Source organism: Cardiocondyla obscurior, linkage group LG05 (assembly GCF_019399895.1).
Source record: "Cardiocondyla obscurior isolate alpha-2009 linkage group LG05, Cobs3.1, whole genome shotgun sequence".
NCBI lineage: Eukaryota > Metazoa > Arthropoda > Insecta > Hymenoptera > Formicidae > Cardiocondyla > Cardiocondyla obscurior.
The window spans coordinates 6,484,649-6,501,883 of NC_091868.1; the positions used below are offsets into that span (position 1 = coordinate 6,484,649).

Consider the following 17,235-nt stretch of genomic DNA (forward strand, 5'->3'; position numbering starts at 1 on the left):
AAAAATATGGAGAAATTTAATATTATATTAAATATAAATTATTTTTTATGTTATAGAACACAAATGTGGACGACGGAGGGTTTATGAACGACCTGCCATTATTAAAAAGTAAGTAATTGTGAAAATGCCTTGATATATATTTTTTATAGACTTTGACAGAAGCGAGAAAACGTCGGCTGCGAAATAATCCGCTGCTTTATGCTGGCGCATGTTTCGCGATAGAACAATCGAATACCTCTTCGAAAACCTCTTCGAATTTCAGTCTGTAAGTTTATGCCGCGCGTAACACAAAGAAGCCTCGGTGTTCCGCGCTCGTGAGATCGTTCGATTCGGAATTTATTCTACGGGGGGTAAATTTACGCGTTGCATAAAATGCAACTCGAAATAGCGAGGCGCCGGCGATAATCCCGGCATAAAACGGCCACTGGGCGGCCGGAAATATAAAGTAACCACACCAGCGGGACTTGTCGCCCTTAATTAGAATTTATCTCCCTCTTGCTCACCGGTGTGTCAAGGGCGGGCGATCAGATTTCTAACTGTTTGCGAAATAAACCTATGTCTCTATTTCTCCTCTCGCGCGGGTAAAAGTGACACGAGACGACGGGCGCTTATGCGACCGCTCCTCTCATAATACCAATCGACGCAAGAGCTTATAAAAATCCGCAAATGGCAGAATTATCGAAGATCGCAGCATTGAATTGCAACGCGCTGAATTATTTGCAAGTGCACGTGCATGCGATCAAGTTTATCCACGACTCCTTTCCCGGAAAGTTCCCTGTAGAATAGGATTACGCGCCTCGTATCTATAATATAAAGATTAATCGAGATGTAAATCTGAATACCGAGCTTTGTGTCTAATTTTTGTCTAACATTACGTTGCAAAATATCACCTAGTGTAATAAAATGAATTTCTTATTTGCTTTGCGTATCGAATCGCGGCCAACGTTCTTGCGAAAGTATCACGTTCGCCCGGGATAGATCATATCCGATCAACGAGCTTAGCAGAGGACTCCCGAGTTTGTTGTGAAGGCTACACCTATGGCTGAAATATATGTAACTTTCGATCTATGAATTAATTACGAAATCGTACCGCATTACCGCCACCCAATATGGTAATGGCAATTTTCGTCGCTTAACCGAGAGGACGTCAAAAGTGCCGCGCGCTTTCTCCTAGTCGTGCGCGTTAGAAACCAAAGTGAGAGGAATTTAATTTGGTTCAATTTTACATTGACGGGCGATTTTTTAAAATAAATTTTACGCCGGAATATCGCGATCGCGGAATCGCGAGAAAAAAAAATAATTAATCAATGTCTTTATGAATACTTCGCGATTACGTCGATGTGGCGATTTAGCGGTGCCGTTTAGTAAACGTGTAATTGTAGATAACAACGAATTGCGGGGTCCACATTCGCGTCACGGCCCACAAATGTATTACGCGACGACCCTCGTTTACAACGAGGATTTAATTCTTCTCGTCTCGTCGGATCGCCGCGTCGTACAATGGCCGAGGACCTACTGGGACGCGTGGAATCGTGCGTGTACGCGCGCCGGAGGTGTGAACGAAAAAAAAAAGAAAGAAAAGTAAAAAAGAAATACAGTGCGTGCCCGCGGGCGGATCGGATTTCGCTCATTGTCATTGTAATTTCTTGGCGGGGTGTAGTTTTCGGGGCGTTCCTCACCACAGGGGTATTACCTACAGATGGCTGTTTGTTCGAATGTCACCAAGGGTTATTATATGCCTCGTTACTCGTTCTGCGACAGCTTATTTGGCCGTTCTTTTTCTATTTCTGTTCTTTCTTCCTACTATTTGCAACCATCCTACCTTTTTCTTTCTCTACGCGTCTCGTCCTTCTTTCCTTTACTAAAAGTTTTTTTTTTTTTTTTTATTATTTTTACTTTTACACGCGCTCTTACCCGCGTATTATTTTGAACCGGTGATAGTGATAGAACGGCGATATATATAAAATATATATGTATATGCGAACACCGACGTATAGCTGAACGTGCGTTTCGCTTCTCAGAAGCCGGTTATACAATTATCGCGGCTTACCTTGGCTTCGTCACTGGACGATGATGACGACGTGCTCTAGTTTAGCTTTGCTACTGCTAAGTATCGAGGACGAGCGAATTCTTTCATCAGTGACGAACTACGAAATTTCTATCGCACAGACTACGGCCGGTGTGATTGGCAACGAGTTTTCTATCTGCGGACCACCGTTTTGATTGCATACGTTTATTTATATACTTCGAAAAGCCAATCGATCGCGCACTCAACGGATTGCGGCTGGAAGCATTCAAAAGCCGATCTGTATTTTTTTTTTATTTTCTTTTTTTTTTTTTTTTCGAGGAAAAAAAATGTTGCGGACCGCGCTGCAGCGTAGTTTAAAAGAGAAAGCCAAGACCAACAGTGCGAGGTATTTTGAAAAAAAATATTTACGCACTGCCGTTTCAAAAATCATTACTTGCTACGTGGATATACGCGTATTTGAAAGTACAGACGTTTCCGCTACGTATTTGCTAACTTACTAAAGGCAACACGTGTTTTACAACGCGAATTTGTACGTATTAATTTATTACCCGCGCGGTACAGCCACAGAAGAAGAATCAGGAGTAATTAATCATTCAAAGAAGGCCAGCCAACGATACAACCGCGCGGCTTTGATGATTCTTTTCTAGTCGCACTATTCAATATCTCTCCACTTCGCCACTTCTCGTGAAGCAATGAGTATTGATCATTATATGTTTTATTCTATTACGACAATAACCTGCTTTTTACATTTTCTGGAATTTTTTTTTTTTAAACCGTCGCTCAATGAGTTAAATTAAAATTTGGTCCACGCGGTAACTTCAATCGATTTCTAGCGTCGAAGAGACTGAACGCCCTTTTGATATTGTTCGGCAAACGGGGGACCGTTTCGCGTCGCGCGTGGTCCCCCCGTTTCGAACGGAGAACCTTCACCATCTTTGTATAAAGGCAGCTAAACTTCTAAAATCAATCCCTAATGAAATTAACGATCGCCACGTTGCCCGTAGTTGCCCCGGGGGCCAGGTGGATCCCTGCCTAGCGGAAACCCTCTCGCGAAGACCCTTCGTAGGGCCGAAAAGTCACACCCCAGTCACACCAGCTACCCAATCAAGATCGAGAAGTAAGCGAAGTCGTTGGTACGCGTCGATTGGTTAAGTTTCCGGCGCGTTGATTGCCCAGGAAATTATTTGTGCGTGTCCAGGACGCACGTGTTAAGCGGGCCGGTTACGCGCTCAGGGCTATTCGCAGATGGAGATATTTTCCATAGCAGCAGTCACGTATGATGGCGGTAATTGTTTTACGTTGACGCGTGCCGCCTGCCAGCTTTGTTCCGGTCGCGAGATTTACCTTCGGCGTCGGCGTCGTCGTTCTGTCGCTGCAGACGCGAGCTTCGACGCGTATCGCGAACGAGTCCAACGGATCCGAAGTCCGGATTTAATTTTGCTTGGGAACGCAATGCGAGCGTCAAACATCCGCTATGCTTACGAAATGCAGCGTAATGTAATAAATAGCACTGTCATAATGTCGCACGCGAGATCTCTCAACGTTACGTGCAATTTCAGAATGGTCGTTATTACCGTCGACGTGTGAGATATTTCTTGATACGTTCCGCGCTGCGTATACACCGTGTTTTACTTTCTATTCACATTTAATTTAAGTACCGTAAATATTTTCGGGTCTAAGCACCTCGAAATAAAACGAAAATCGTGCGCCATTTATTGCCCGCGAAAGAAAGGGATAATTGTTTATTTTTAATTAATTAAATATTTCACAAAAGAGGAGGCTATGTGGAACTCGACGCTCGCATGCATCCGTTTGCAAAATCCGCGCGAGCGCAGATGCAATGATTGCGCATTGGCTGTCGATACCTCCATGAATACCGCAGCTATATCAATTTATAGTGTATCGATATGCCGTCGTAATAATCGACATTATATAATAGCGTCATAAATCATGCGTAGGTACGCACGTCGCTAAGAGTGCGCCTCTTATTAGAATCACGGACGCGGCGGGACGGTTGCATTGCTCGTGCACGAAATGATTTCTCTAAACAGCCCGCGGCTGTGGATTAAAGCGAATTGTCAGGCATCGGCGAGAGATTCTTTCTTCTAACTTTACGTCACGGATGAATTAACGGCGGAGCATCGGCGCGGTCTATTTGTCTCCGGCTCGCTTACGTTTGCCACCGGCTCGTTCTCTTCTTTTTCTACTTCTGTCGCGCATGTTTGAATTTCCATTTAATTCGGAATTTGTACTTCTCTTTCGCCGGCAGTTCGAATTTCGTACTGTTCGACTTTGATATAATAAAATGTAATATCCTCGCAGCGATTAAAATAGTTTTTACTTTCGTAATTGATAGATTTAAAAACATATACGCTGAAACCTAAAGTAAAATAAAGCGTGTCGAAACTCTGATTATAATGTTGTGATTGAAGTTTCTTTCATATATTTCTTTAGGTGTTTTTTCGCGACTGGATAATGGAGCGTGAGGAATGCCGTTGATTGCTTTGACACGCGCGGCAACTTTTTTTTAGAAATTATAATTAATATTTAATTTTTAATTGAACAAACTTTTGCGTTAGGCTCAATCGTTACCGATGATTATTGAAGAAAGGATTCGCGACGTGTAATGTATGAATGCAAAGTGCATCTTGAGCAATTGTTAGGAATGGAGAATTACAATTAAGTTTCGCGCGGCGCAAAGAGAGGAAGAGAGAGAGAGAGAAAGGAGCAGAAAAAGCGGCAGCGATTTACAACGCGAGGTTAACAAATGTGACGCGTCGCTTTTAGCTTCGCATTTAACATTGCTACATTTCCTTGTACAACGCCGGCGCCGTATTGTACATATTTCCCCGCTAGCACGCGAGTGCCTGCGCGAACGATTAATTTCTTCCTCGGGTATCGCGTAGTCGCGGTTGTTGTGACTCCTTGTAACGCGAAAGAAATCCCGTCGCGAGATAAGGGAGAAGGCAATCGACGGCGGTCGGCTGAATGGTGGACGCGAGCAGAGAACAGACTGGTTCTCCGAGCCAACCTCCGCCTTCGTAGCGTCTTAGGCCATTGTTGTTTATGATCTATCTCGTTAGACGTCCTATGAACCGCAGCTCTGTGACAGGGAATACCTGGCCGCGATTAAAACCGGCCGGCGCGTTGTGCAACGCGCTGTGCGGAACGTAAGTTCGCGTTACTTAACCACCGGCTGAGATCTTTCTTTGATCGGGCCGAGCGAGCGGCGCATCTAATCTCGCGAATATCGCATCTTTTGTCGAGATCACCGATGCGTCGGTACATTCATCGTCGATGTTTCCTCTCTTCGTCTTTCATAAACGATTCTCTTATTTATTATCGTGATTGTCGGTTTTAACGAATACCTTGCAAATCTCAATTATCATCCTCCTACGAAAACTGATTTTTTTTTTTTCGATCCGCTATAAATACATATTGCTCGTGGAAGCGTTATTTGGGACGGAGAATAAGAGTTTCGACGAGCGACCGGTCGACGTTCAAATCGAATTTTCGAGTGGAACCGCGCGTGTGTACAGACGTATTATTGACGCAACGATACAGCATCTCTCGACGCCTCCATTCAGCCTCGTTTCAACGAACGGGCGCCGATTAGCCAACAATCCCCGGCGAACTAAGTCATACAAATAAACGCGCATTTATCGCGCTGATGGACGACGAAACCTTTCCGCGCCGATTTCACCTTGCGGATCGTATTTATCTTATTTAACAAGATCCCCCACTCGCGCCGGGCTGTAAAATAGAAACGGTCGAGCGGCTCTCGTTGATGGTTAAGCGACCGCTTATTGTCATCACCTTTGACTCTCGACAATGTTACTGCACTTAGAGACGGCTGTAAAGTTGCAGCATGTTGTTCGAACGTTAGCGCGACAGCCTCTACCTTTTACGGCAAACTACCTGTCGACTCGCCGCGCGCTGCTCGGCAGCCGACGGCGATGAGCAGCTGATCCGCGGCGGCCGCATCGATTTATCACTTTTCCACGCTATCGACTTCGAAGTGGAATTTAATTAAGCCGCCCACGGCTCACGACTTCGCGGCCGATGGTTTTACGAGCCGCCTCGCCGATGCAGCCGCATTTCCCAATAACCCTCTCCCGCGCGCACGCGTTTGAGGTGACTCTTAATTAGGATTAAATAGAAACGATTATGCAAATCGAGGTTTGCTTACCGCAGTCTTACGCATGCCGCGCTCGTTAAAACTATAAATAAATTCCACGGGCTCCACTCGCAATATATCGTTAGCTCTCTCGTCAAAAGCGTCGGCTTTATCTGCTCCAAATCATACGCATTGACCATTTTCCTGACGTTATCTAAATTTATAATATTTCTAACTGCTTGCGATCATTATAGAAATGATTGATAACGCGCCGCGGTAAGCTTGAGATTTATGATCTGTAATAAGATCGTAATATATCGTCCATTATTGAACCAATAAAAATTTGTATAATGATGTTGTTTATCAGCCTAATATATGCGACTTGTTTTTAATGATATAACGTTGAGCTATTTGAAAATTATTTTATATTCGTAATTCCAACGCGCTCAGAAAAAAAAAAAAAAAAAAACTTGTATTTAATTGCGCATATGCGTAACATCTTGGAAATTTCTTACGCCAAAACTTGAAAAGAACATCGTCGTTTGTTTCTGTTATTTCAGAAGATGCGAAAGAAATTGATTTTTAAATTTAAAGTTCACGGCTCAAAATCGGAGAAAAGCTCGCGTGGTGAGCCGTGTCTTCTCGTAGCTCGCTTCTTCGGCATACTTCTCGGAACGGACGCGCAAGAACGCGAAGATGCAAGAACGTAAAGTGCTTCCTGTGTCATGGTCGCGCGCGATTCAAGCTGCTGTGTAATCGAGAGAGACTCCAGACGGTATAAACGGTCGCGATACGTGCAAACTCTACGCGCGGGCGAACCTGATGCATTATTGCGAGTCCCAGAGCTGCGCGAGTTATCGAACTAATCTGCAATTATTAATCGAGGAACAAACCGCGCGACGTTTGCGTTTCGTTTCTGTCCTCCGCGCTCGCGGGCTGTATCTGCGATAGCGCGCCTTAGCGGATTTTGACAAATTATCTAGCGTTATTTTGTTGAGCGTTATCTGCGACACGACAACGGCAATTTCGCGAGAAAGAGAACATGAAATGCGTATCAAGCGCGCCGTGGCTCCAAGAGAAACGGAGCACATCTCGGAACGCGCGATTGTTATCTCGGCAACTCGTACATTCGTAGGTGCGGTCTACCGCTGAATATGTATAAAATTATTTTATTCGTCGAAATATCTATAATATATGTTTTATATTTAACGCCTTCTATTATGCGGGAATTAAAAATACGCATGGTAATAAACCCGATCGTGATTTTATCAAAGACGAATTCGAAATCAAATCTTATAAATCCCGCTGGTTTCTGCCACAGTTATCGAATTACGTGACATAGGAGTGAGTAATTAAGCGATAGAGAGATCGATAGCGGTTGTCTGTCCGTCGAATGAGACGGTTTCGCAATTCACACAGCGAAAGGTTACAGCAGCTCACGATAATTATACGTTTTGCACTATAGTCGCCGACCCCACGGGTAAAATAAGCGAAGCCCGAGCTATCCTCATTAAATAAATTAATAATACGTTCGTAAACCGTTACTGGAATCGAGATAAGTGTTCGAGATAGCAACATTGGACGGCTAGAAATGTTCATAGCACTTAGGCGTCTCTAAATGATGTTCTCTAACGACGCGTACGTGCCGCCGTTGGTACTTGACGACGAACTGAATCGCAACTGTCTTTCGAAAACTGCGCGTTTCGCGATAGATTTGCGAGATTTCAATTAAATGTTAGCGTAACTTCGGCGAATATGTGAGATCGCGGATTACGGCACGGTGAAAACAGAACGCCTACAAATTCTTCGAGAAGTATACGAGTTTTCCCGCTCCACTTGTAAATTTCATGTAATAGAAATTATACTTAATAGACAAAGTGGATCAGCGGAGATACTTTCGGCCGAGCGATTGCGTAAAGAAAAAAAAAAAAAAAAAAAAGAGAAAAAGAGAAATATCATCGTGAAGGCAAGAGGCGGAGGATAAAGGTACATAACATTAACGTCCCGCTGATGTTCCTAAGTGCCAAAGTATACGTTGGGAAAAAAAGGGATGATACTCGTCTTAATGTAATCCGTACAAAACCCGTACTTAACGTATCCGCTAATGCCAGGCCCGGGGAAGAGCGATGGGAGAACGCACGCTTGACGCGCGAGTCACGGAGATCGTGTACCCGCCGACACCCGTAGTCCCTTTCTTCTTCGGTCCTCTCTTCCCGTACCCACCGACATCATTTCGACGTTACCAAATTGTCCGGCTAACGCCGGCTGCTTAGAACCGTTACGCCGCTTCGGTTCTCTCTCTTTCTCTCTCTGTTTGTGTGTGTGTGTTTTTTTTAACGTCGCGGCTTCCTCTCAAGTATTATAATTCATAAGCTCGACAAGTCGGCCTATTTGGTGCGCACGGAAATTGATTATCTGTTTGACCCGGCGGATCGCGACTTCGACGGGGATCGATACCTGCAAGTCGTAGATAATACGGACAACTTGTTTACTCTCTTCCTTTCGCTTGGCCGCCGATGCCTCGGTAAAGACGTGGACAGCGACGATCGACGGTAACGTCTTTTCGAATATCGAACCCGATATCTTCGTGCTGCGCCCCTCGGCGTACAACTCTTCACGTCGCGATTGCCGCTTCAACGGGTAACGAAACGAAGCAAACGGAGTCGCGTCGCGCCGCGGGAGTGATAGAACGGGAATGGCGCGCCCGGTAAAAATGCCCCGTGAGATATCTATCGGTTAGATTTATAGAGCCGTCCTCGTGTATCTGTCATAACACGCTGACATTAACTCGCCGGATGACGGTGCGTTTAGCCGAGGCCCCGGCGATGAATCAAGCAAAACGCAGCGATAGTTAGCTGATATTAAGACAATAAATATTCCACGGTGAATTTCTCTGTTCGCAGGCGGGATTGAATTTTTTCTTTTTATCGTGCCATTTAAATTACACATCGCGCCGCGCTTCCTGATGCGCACTCAGCGGTGAACTTTCCTTTAAATGGACATTTTTTTTTTCTTTTTTTTTTTAATGTCAAGCTGCGTTTCACTTGATTAGCGAAAGACGAGGATTTCGTACGCGAGACGTCGTCTCCTTCGAAATTTCCCGTGCCGGAATATAAAATTTCGACGCGAGATACATCTCTTGTGCGTTGGCGAAGATGAAGAGCCCTGGCCGAGTTATAAGTTGACCATCTCTTTGCCATGTAATAACGCGCTTTGTCCGAGGCCCCAAGGCACGATATTAAGCATTCCAGGGCAACGATGCAATAATGCGGGGCTAGCCGATGCATAGGAGCTAAGACAGGAACGGTACGGACGAATTTAAAATATTCGCCGAAGATATTGCCCCGATCACAGGTTGCGCACGCAAATACACGTATATACACACGCGCAGAGAAGCGGAAAGAGATGGAGAGAGGTTGTATAACATAATTTCGGATCGCGATCTTTGGTCCGGGCGTTTCTTGCTCCACCGAGTTGCGAATCTCTCACTTTGACCCACGGGAATGGACTATACGGCAGTCTTAACTGGATTATTGCATTCCTTCGTTCACCGGACGGAACTGATTATTATCGTTACTTCGACGAGAGAACGAAAACGGCAGGGATCGTGGTAAATCGTGAGAAATCTCGCGAGATACGCGACATCGATTGGCGCGCGATATCGCCGCTGTCGGAATTCATTTCTCATTTCCCGGAGTCTAACGAACCCCATTAATAAAACTCGTTTAAGCGCTCGTTAGATGAAAAAGTTGGGCCGACCCGATAATTCTTGTAAATCTCTCCTCGACTCATTAGAGTTATTAACTCGCGTCATTACACCGACCTCTTATCCCCGGCCGATGACGTAACGGAAAAAAAATTACGGCCGAGGCGGGCTGAAAATCTGTCGATGTGTATCAGTTATGAGTGATGTCGAGGTATCCATTCATTTGTCGAGGTATTCCGATCTTGCGATATTCGCGTGCGCGCAATAATTGAACGCGATATACTCGATTAGCATATATCGAGCATCTGCAAAAGATAATTGAGGACGAAAAGTAACTTATTAACGTGTTCCCTCCCTTTATTGTGAGCAATTACATTTATAAAGAATATGTATGGTGGTAATTTTTAATTTTTTTTACAGAAAGGAAAACTCGAACAAAAATTAAAGATCTAATTTTCTTTTTAATTTTGCAGATATGAAACCTTCGGACAGGAGTGAGAAAGCTATGTTGTCTGGAAACGCGCAACCGTCGGACGTGTTCTGTTCGGTTCCGGGACGATTATCGTTACTAAGCAGCACCAGCAAGTACAAAGTTACGGTAGCGGAGGTACAAAGACGACTGTCGCCACCGGAATGCTTGAACGCGAGTCTCCTCGGTGGCGTGTTACGAAGGTAAGACTGATTTAAGAATGACTCCGCGCAAATAAATCACGCGCGCAGAAATAAATACGTAAATTCGTGGGGGGGTTTTTTTTTCTTCTCGTAACGATAACTCGAAATTTGTCGGGTCGCGATAATTCCCTCGTCTCAGTCCACTTTTCCCTCCCGGTAGAATTTTTGCCGGCGAAGGTAGATAGGAAGAGAGAGCGGGTCATTCATTCATTTTTAATCACGCACACTTCGAACTCTCAGCAGCTCGTAAACAAACCGTTAGAATAATTTGGTATTATACGAGAGAGATTAAATGTCGCTACCGTGAGAATTAGCACAGCGCTATGAAGAACGAAATAGGTGGCCATCGCGTACCGTTATCTAAGAAATCGACTCGGGCGTTATAAGAATAGAATAAACGTCGAAAAATTATAATTTTTATTTAAAAAAAATTCCTAGAGATCGTGAAGATTTATGGACTTGAAAGAAAAACGAGGATCGTCCAGTCTGCGTCGATATAGATCTCTCTTCGCTCGCGGGCTCTACTTTCAACCGATCGCGCGGTCGTGGAATGAAAATGGGGCTCGATCGTAATTTCTCATGAATATTCCGACGCGCGCGAGGCGACACGCGAGATAACGAGTACGGTATTCCATTCCCTACGGAGGACTCATTGAGGACCCAACAATCCGCGGTTCTGGATATATGTATCGCGCGGAAATGAAATGCGAAACCGCGTAACGCATTACCGTCGACATTTCCGGCCGCCGTTTCGAGGTAATCGGTATAACTGGCACCGGAATCGGGACAATACGCGCGCGCAAAAGATCGCAGGACGCGCGTTGTTACACGGTTTTATCCGCGAAACTAATTAATAAACCCGCGCGCTCGTCCAGGCTCCTCTTGTGCCCAACCGGGGCACGGACAGCCACCTGATTTATGGACGCCTCTCGCACGGAGGAGCACCTCGCCTTTATCTGATTTGCCGTTTTATCTGGCTAGAGCACCGCTCATTGCGCAATACTTTATCACCAAAGGCATGGATAAATCGCCGTGCAAGCGGTCGACTACACTTCCACGCACTCCGCGCGATTTTTTCGCACCGGTTCCCTTTCTCGCAACAGGCGGCGTTACGAAATTACCGTTGAGGCTTCGTGAAATCGCGTACGTCTCGTTTCATTAACGTACGATCTTGTGGAAGAGCGTTTGATAAAAAAAAAAAAATTTACAATACCGCTGATAAGTTGAAACATTCGTAGAATTATCAATAATTAAAAAAAAATTGAATAATTGGCCTGATAAAACTTATTAGATCAGTTCTAATTCTGCGTGTCGGTCGTAAAGTGTGTAATCCGAAGGATACGCAGTGAAAGAGGTGTTGCTCAATGCGTTTTCGCGTATCGCGTGGACCCTTTTGTGGCGACTGTTTCTCGGAGCGAACCGTTAATAAAGCCGACCGATCCATACCGCCGATGCAAATGAGACATTAATAACCCGCGCGACTGCGAGTGTCAATTCTTCGGTGTGCGATCGAGCGAGCAAGCGAGCACGCCTTGAGGCTTCTCGCGGCATCTCGCACCGGCCGCGACGTTATAATTCATTCGTTCGCATAGCGATCTGACCGATAATTACACGCACGTTGGTTCGAGACTCGCCACCATAGATCCTCTCTCTTTCTCTCTCTCTCTTCTTTTCTATTCCTTTTTTTGTCTCTCATTTATCCCTCAGTCTCGTTTGTGGCAATTCGCGACCGCGAGGGTTCAGGATTGTCGCTTACAATACACCGCGAGAGATCATCTCGCGAAGATCAATTGCACCGTATCGTTGCTCTCGTGACGCACGCATCGGAAAATATTACGCGTGCATTAATTATTACGTCAACTGTAACCGCGATGATACTGTCGCGTTAAGTTATTTGCCAGATAAAATAACTTTGTCGCCAGAGAAAAAAATAATGGTAACGTGGATAATTCATCGCGCGTTATTCTCACGATGCGGCACTCATTTAATTTGTTAATCGTAAATAAAAAAATATAACGCCGATCGGTCCATCAGCCTGTCCGTCTAATTTATTTGGGCGAGAGTTATCACTTCCTCATAATCCATTAAAAGACAAACGCAATAAAAAGAAATTATTATACTTTATCGTTGCTAATAATAATTCCACCTTATTTTAACGAAACGAACGAAGGATATTTAAATGAGCCCTGATCACGAAACTCTTTGGTTTTCTAACGTTGCGTCAACGATTAATGATGCTAGGCGTTTCGAGGATGTCTCGTGCAATCAGAGGGAGCGAGAGATTTACCATTCAGAATCTTCCTATCGGTGGAACCGCCGGAGACGCGGAGGGTTGCGAATCTCGCGGAAACCCTTACGCGGGGTAGAGCGAGTGCGTCTGAGTGGGACGGAGATTCTTCTCGGGACAAGTCTCCGGTAATGAGTCGCAGTGTCGTTCTCGTCACGTACCAAAGAACGGCGGCGGATGCGATCGTTAGGTATCGAGAATTCGATCTGGCTGTGTGACTGTTTCTGCGGTCTATTACATATTCATCGAGACCTTTCTGCCGTCTATCGGTTCGCTAAAGCGTAATGCCCGCAGAATATAAGTTCGAAGGAACCGATATTAAAAACTCGTAGCGGTAAAATGTATTAATTACTGAGTGAGACGAGAGATTACCGGGCGGGCCAGGCAGCCGAACCGAACAAAGGTAGGCGATACGCGTTACCGTTATAACAGACCAAGATGATAGATGGGCAGGGTGTGTTAAGAAAAAAGTATCTACGACTATCGTGTTCTTCTCCCTCCCATTAATGTTTGAGGAAAAAAAATTGACTTCCTAGCTTCTTACTTCACCGGCGGATTAATGACACAAAGTTCGATTGTAAAATTCCTGATAATGTCTCGCTTCGCGTGCGCTATTTTTCTAATGGTCCTAATTACAAACCACAGAAAAAAAATATTATGCTACTTACCAATCTGCATGAGCTTCAGCGGAGTAGTAGATTTCTGCCGGTGACTGTAACATAAAGAGAAAAATATTAGTATAGACGTATATTAGTTAATTAAATTAATAAAAAGGAAGGTAAAAGTTTATATTTAATAAAGATTTTATTTTAAAAAATTGATGCTTGCCTAAGAGTTGCTCCGCCGATGCAAGATACCCGTCCCGGGCCTGCTCCTCCTCTCAGATGGGACGTGTCGAGTCATCCTTCCGCGCAGTGGACACTCGCGTGAGCCGCGACCGTGAATCTACAATCGCGAGAATAAATTACTGAACACTGTCTTTCGCGCGATGCTATACGACATTCCCGTTTTAATAAAATCGCATAATAAATTCGCTCGCCCGATTACTTTTCGATTTTCGCGAAAAAACGACCGGCGAACCGGCTGCGGTTCGTTTAATTGCTAATGTCGGCGGTAACGGCACTATAATTTCTGTAACAGAAAAAAAGATACAAAATGGAAATTAGCGACATACTGTATTATGTATGCTATTCAGCATTGGCACATTATCTTTATGTCCTTTAATAAAGAGCCGTTTATTTCGCTAATGAAGCCATTTCTGAAAGCGTTAGACAGAAAAAATTTGCCAATACTTCTTATTTACAATTAACGTTCAAATTGTGGTTTTAACGTAATCGTCAAGCGTTCTTTTGAACGACGAATAAACGGCGCATCTAATTAACCGAAATCGTTAACAGCGGTGATGTTTTAACGTTAATCAATCGCGGTACATAAACGCTTCGTCTTTACGATCGCACGCGGGGCGTTACATCGCCTAATGATTAACCCAGATACACGTGTTGGAGACGGCCATAAAAGTATTAATAAAAATTCTATTTGCCCGATGTGCTCACTCTTCAGCTTGAATAGCTTACTCTGTGCGAAGAGCACAGTGCTCCTTTCTTTCAGGCCCGATCCTATTCCACAAAACGCACGTGCATGAGCACGGCGCGAGAGCGCATCCTCGAGCGAGCTTGCTCAATCGCCGATGACATACGCGGTCCGCAGATTATGCTAATTCAACCGTGCTTCCCTCTTGACGCCGTCGCGCTCCTCGCACACCTCGATTTCATCTTTTTCGAGATCCCGACGAAATGATTAATGGAAGAGTTCCGTTTCGAAATTCTCACACGCCGGAACGGCGCGTAGACGGCGGCGATCGCACGTGCAGACCCGAACGCGTTTGGCAAACGATAGAAAAAATTATTTCCCGACGAGTGCGAGAAGGTCTCAATCTTTTGCGACATACGGAAATATCACGCGTGAGAAATTCATGCAGTTATTCGCGCAATAATTATCTCGCTGATGTAATTAAGTCGCACGTGACGTCCAGCTGCGGGAATATGATTGATTTTTGTACGATAGAACGATGTCGCGTTATTTACATGGTATTATTAAGAATGTCATGTGATTTCATATAATAATACATTATACACTTTGCAGGGCAAAATCCAAAAACGGTGGGCGTCTGCTTAGGGAAAAACTGGAAAAAATTGGTTTGAATTTGCCAGCCGGTAGGAGGAAGGCCGCCAATGTCACGCTCTTAACATCTTTAGTGGAAGGTGAGTGACTTCGAGAGTTGTAATTAACAAATAAATTAAAGAATATACGAGAATAACATGTAGAATTAGAAATCGATTAGGTAATAATATGTATATATATAAAATATATATATGTACACACATATTTATTACAGAATTAATAATCAGGTAGTAATTAAATATTAATAAATTACTGATTAATGACTGATGACTTTGCTAAACTGATATGATCGCAGTATATAGATAAACATACATTATACATGATCGTTTCCTATTCCGGATTTTCAAGTTTTTAGAGATACTTTACATACATTTAAAATCTGATATACAAAAGAACTAACGCTTTCACTGGACCGCGATCGAAACGAAGGCTCGGTCGTTCGGAATCATGAAATTAAAATTTTATTTCTAAAGAAAATAAAATAAAATGTGTACACCCGATTATTCATTTAACTTTCATGTAATCTCAACTTTTATTGGTGTAACGACTCGAAGTACATAATCAGATAAAAGAAACCCGACGTCTAACACGATTTTTTAATTACAGAAAAATCGTTCTTTTATCGTTAAACATGAATCACTACGGTTGAGAGAAAGCGCGCGCGTTTTCAGCACAGCTCGTATACGTTTAAAATAGTGACCGATGTAAATTACTTCCTATTATCTACATATTGTAAGTTAACGGACATTACGTTTGTCTGGTAAAGCGGTACTAAGGCTGCTTGAACTACATAACGTCCTCGTAAACTTTATCGCGTCTTGGAGCAGACCTGGCATACGCTCGGCCCATAAAGCGCGTCGATGAAATCATCTCTGTAAAATAACGCGAACGTAAAACCTCTTTTCTACGGTGTAATAGTAGATGCGTCCTTTTTCTTTGCCGGTAATCGTTTTCCTCATTAGCAACATTGATAATATCCGGTACAAGCGGCAAAAAAGCGCAAGCAAAACGGGAAGCTTCCTACGAGGTATTCTAATTCCGTAAATCGGTCGATGTATTTACGCAACTTTAAAATCTCGCTACGCGTTAATAATCACTTAACAATAATCGGGCGATATTGGCTATTCACAGAAAAAGGAGATGGCAATAAATTATTCACGCCTATACACTTTTAATTTATTCAGCTTGATTATTTTCTATGAAAACCTGCTGCCTAAATTATCCAGTTCTTTATTAATCAGGATCAACGGTGGGCGAATGATGCATTGGCAATTGTAACGATAATCACGCGCTTTCCCAACGATTTATCGCGAGCGATAAATGTAACGCTTTCCGATTTACTACTGTCATAATTTGCAGAAGGTTATCTCTTTACGTCTTTGCCTTCTCTTCTTCGTCGTGACTCGGAAGAATTACATTCCTTGCGACGCGCCCACTTGTCTTGTAGGGCACAGTGATGAAATCATCAGTTCGGAATAGCGCGCGCATCACAGTGAATTTACACGGCTTGATGATCATCACTGAATGAGTCATTTCAATGACTGAATGAATTTTTGTTTTACACGCGGCAGTGGTATCAAAGCATCGCGAAACAAAACGATCGACAGTCGCAAATTATTACAAGAAAAAAAAAAGAAAAGTTTACTGATTAATTCGAAAGATTTTATTATGAAAACGAATGTTTTATTATAAATTTAATTTGAGTTTAATAATTATTTTAACTACTTTATTTAACATTTGATTATTAATTTTACCGAAGCAGAGAAGCGGTCTCCTTTATTCCTGCTTTTTCAACTCTCTGCGCTTTCATTTGTAAGCGATTCTCTGGAACGATCATCAAGGGCGGACCGTGTAAACTCAGCTTTAGAAACGTCGTCTTCGTCCTTCCGCGTTATGACGGTAACGAGCGCGGGCTTTTTGCACCGGATGCAGGACATATGCGCGGCTAATCAGAGAAAGAAGGAGAGACTCTCCTGCGGGATCTCATCTGCGAGAGCGCTTAATAACGAGCGTGCAACAAATGCGTGTACGCGCGCGTACAATCGCGATGCCGCACCTCCGCCAGCAGCCACCTTAATGACGCGCCTGAAAGTTTGTTAGAGTGTTAGCACGGACGTTGATTATAATTTATGGTCGGCGGGGCTTTCATAAAACATGGACCCGTGCTTTTCCTTCCGAGACGCGGGACGATGGGCCGGGCCACGCGCGCTTGTGCGCTTCTTCTCGTTTGGAGAAGACAAGGC

The 17,235-nt window shown here is 43.9% G+C and overlaps 1 protein-coding gene across 7 annotated transcripts in view; it reads left to right on the forward strand.

Annotated features, from left to right (window-relative positions):
* Positions 1-17,235, forward strand: part of Tfap-2 (transcription factor AP-2) — a 202,420-nt gene that overhangs the window by 177,030 nt on the left and 8,155 nt on the right. For all 7 annotated transcript variants that reach the window (XM_070657081.1, XM_070657082.1, XM_070657084.1 and 4 more), the window contains 3 exons: positions 57-108; positions 10,326-10,524; positions 14,954-15,072. In XM_070657081.1, coding sequence (XP_070513182.1) covers positions 57-108; positions 10,326-10,524; positions 14,954-15,072 — 370 coding nt within the window. The remainder of the gene's footprint in view (positions 1-56; positions 109-10,325; positions 10,525-14,953; positions 15,073-17,235) is intronic.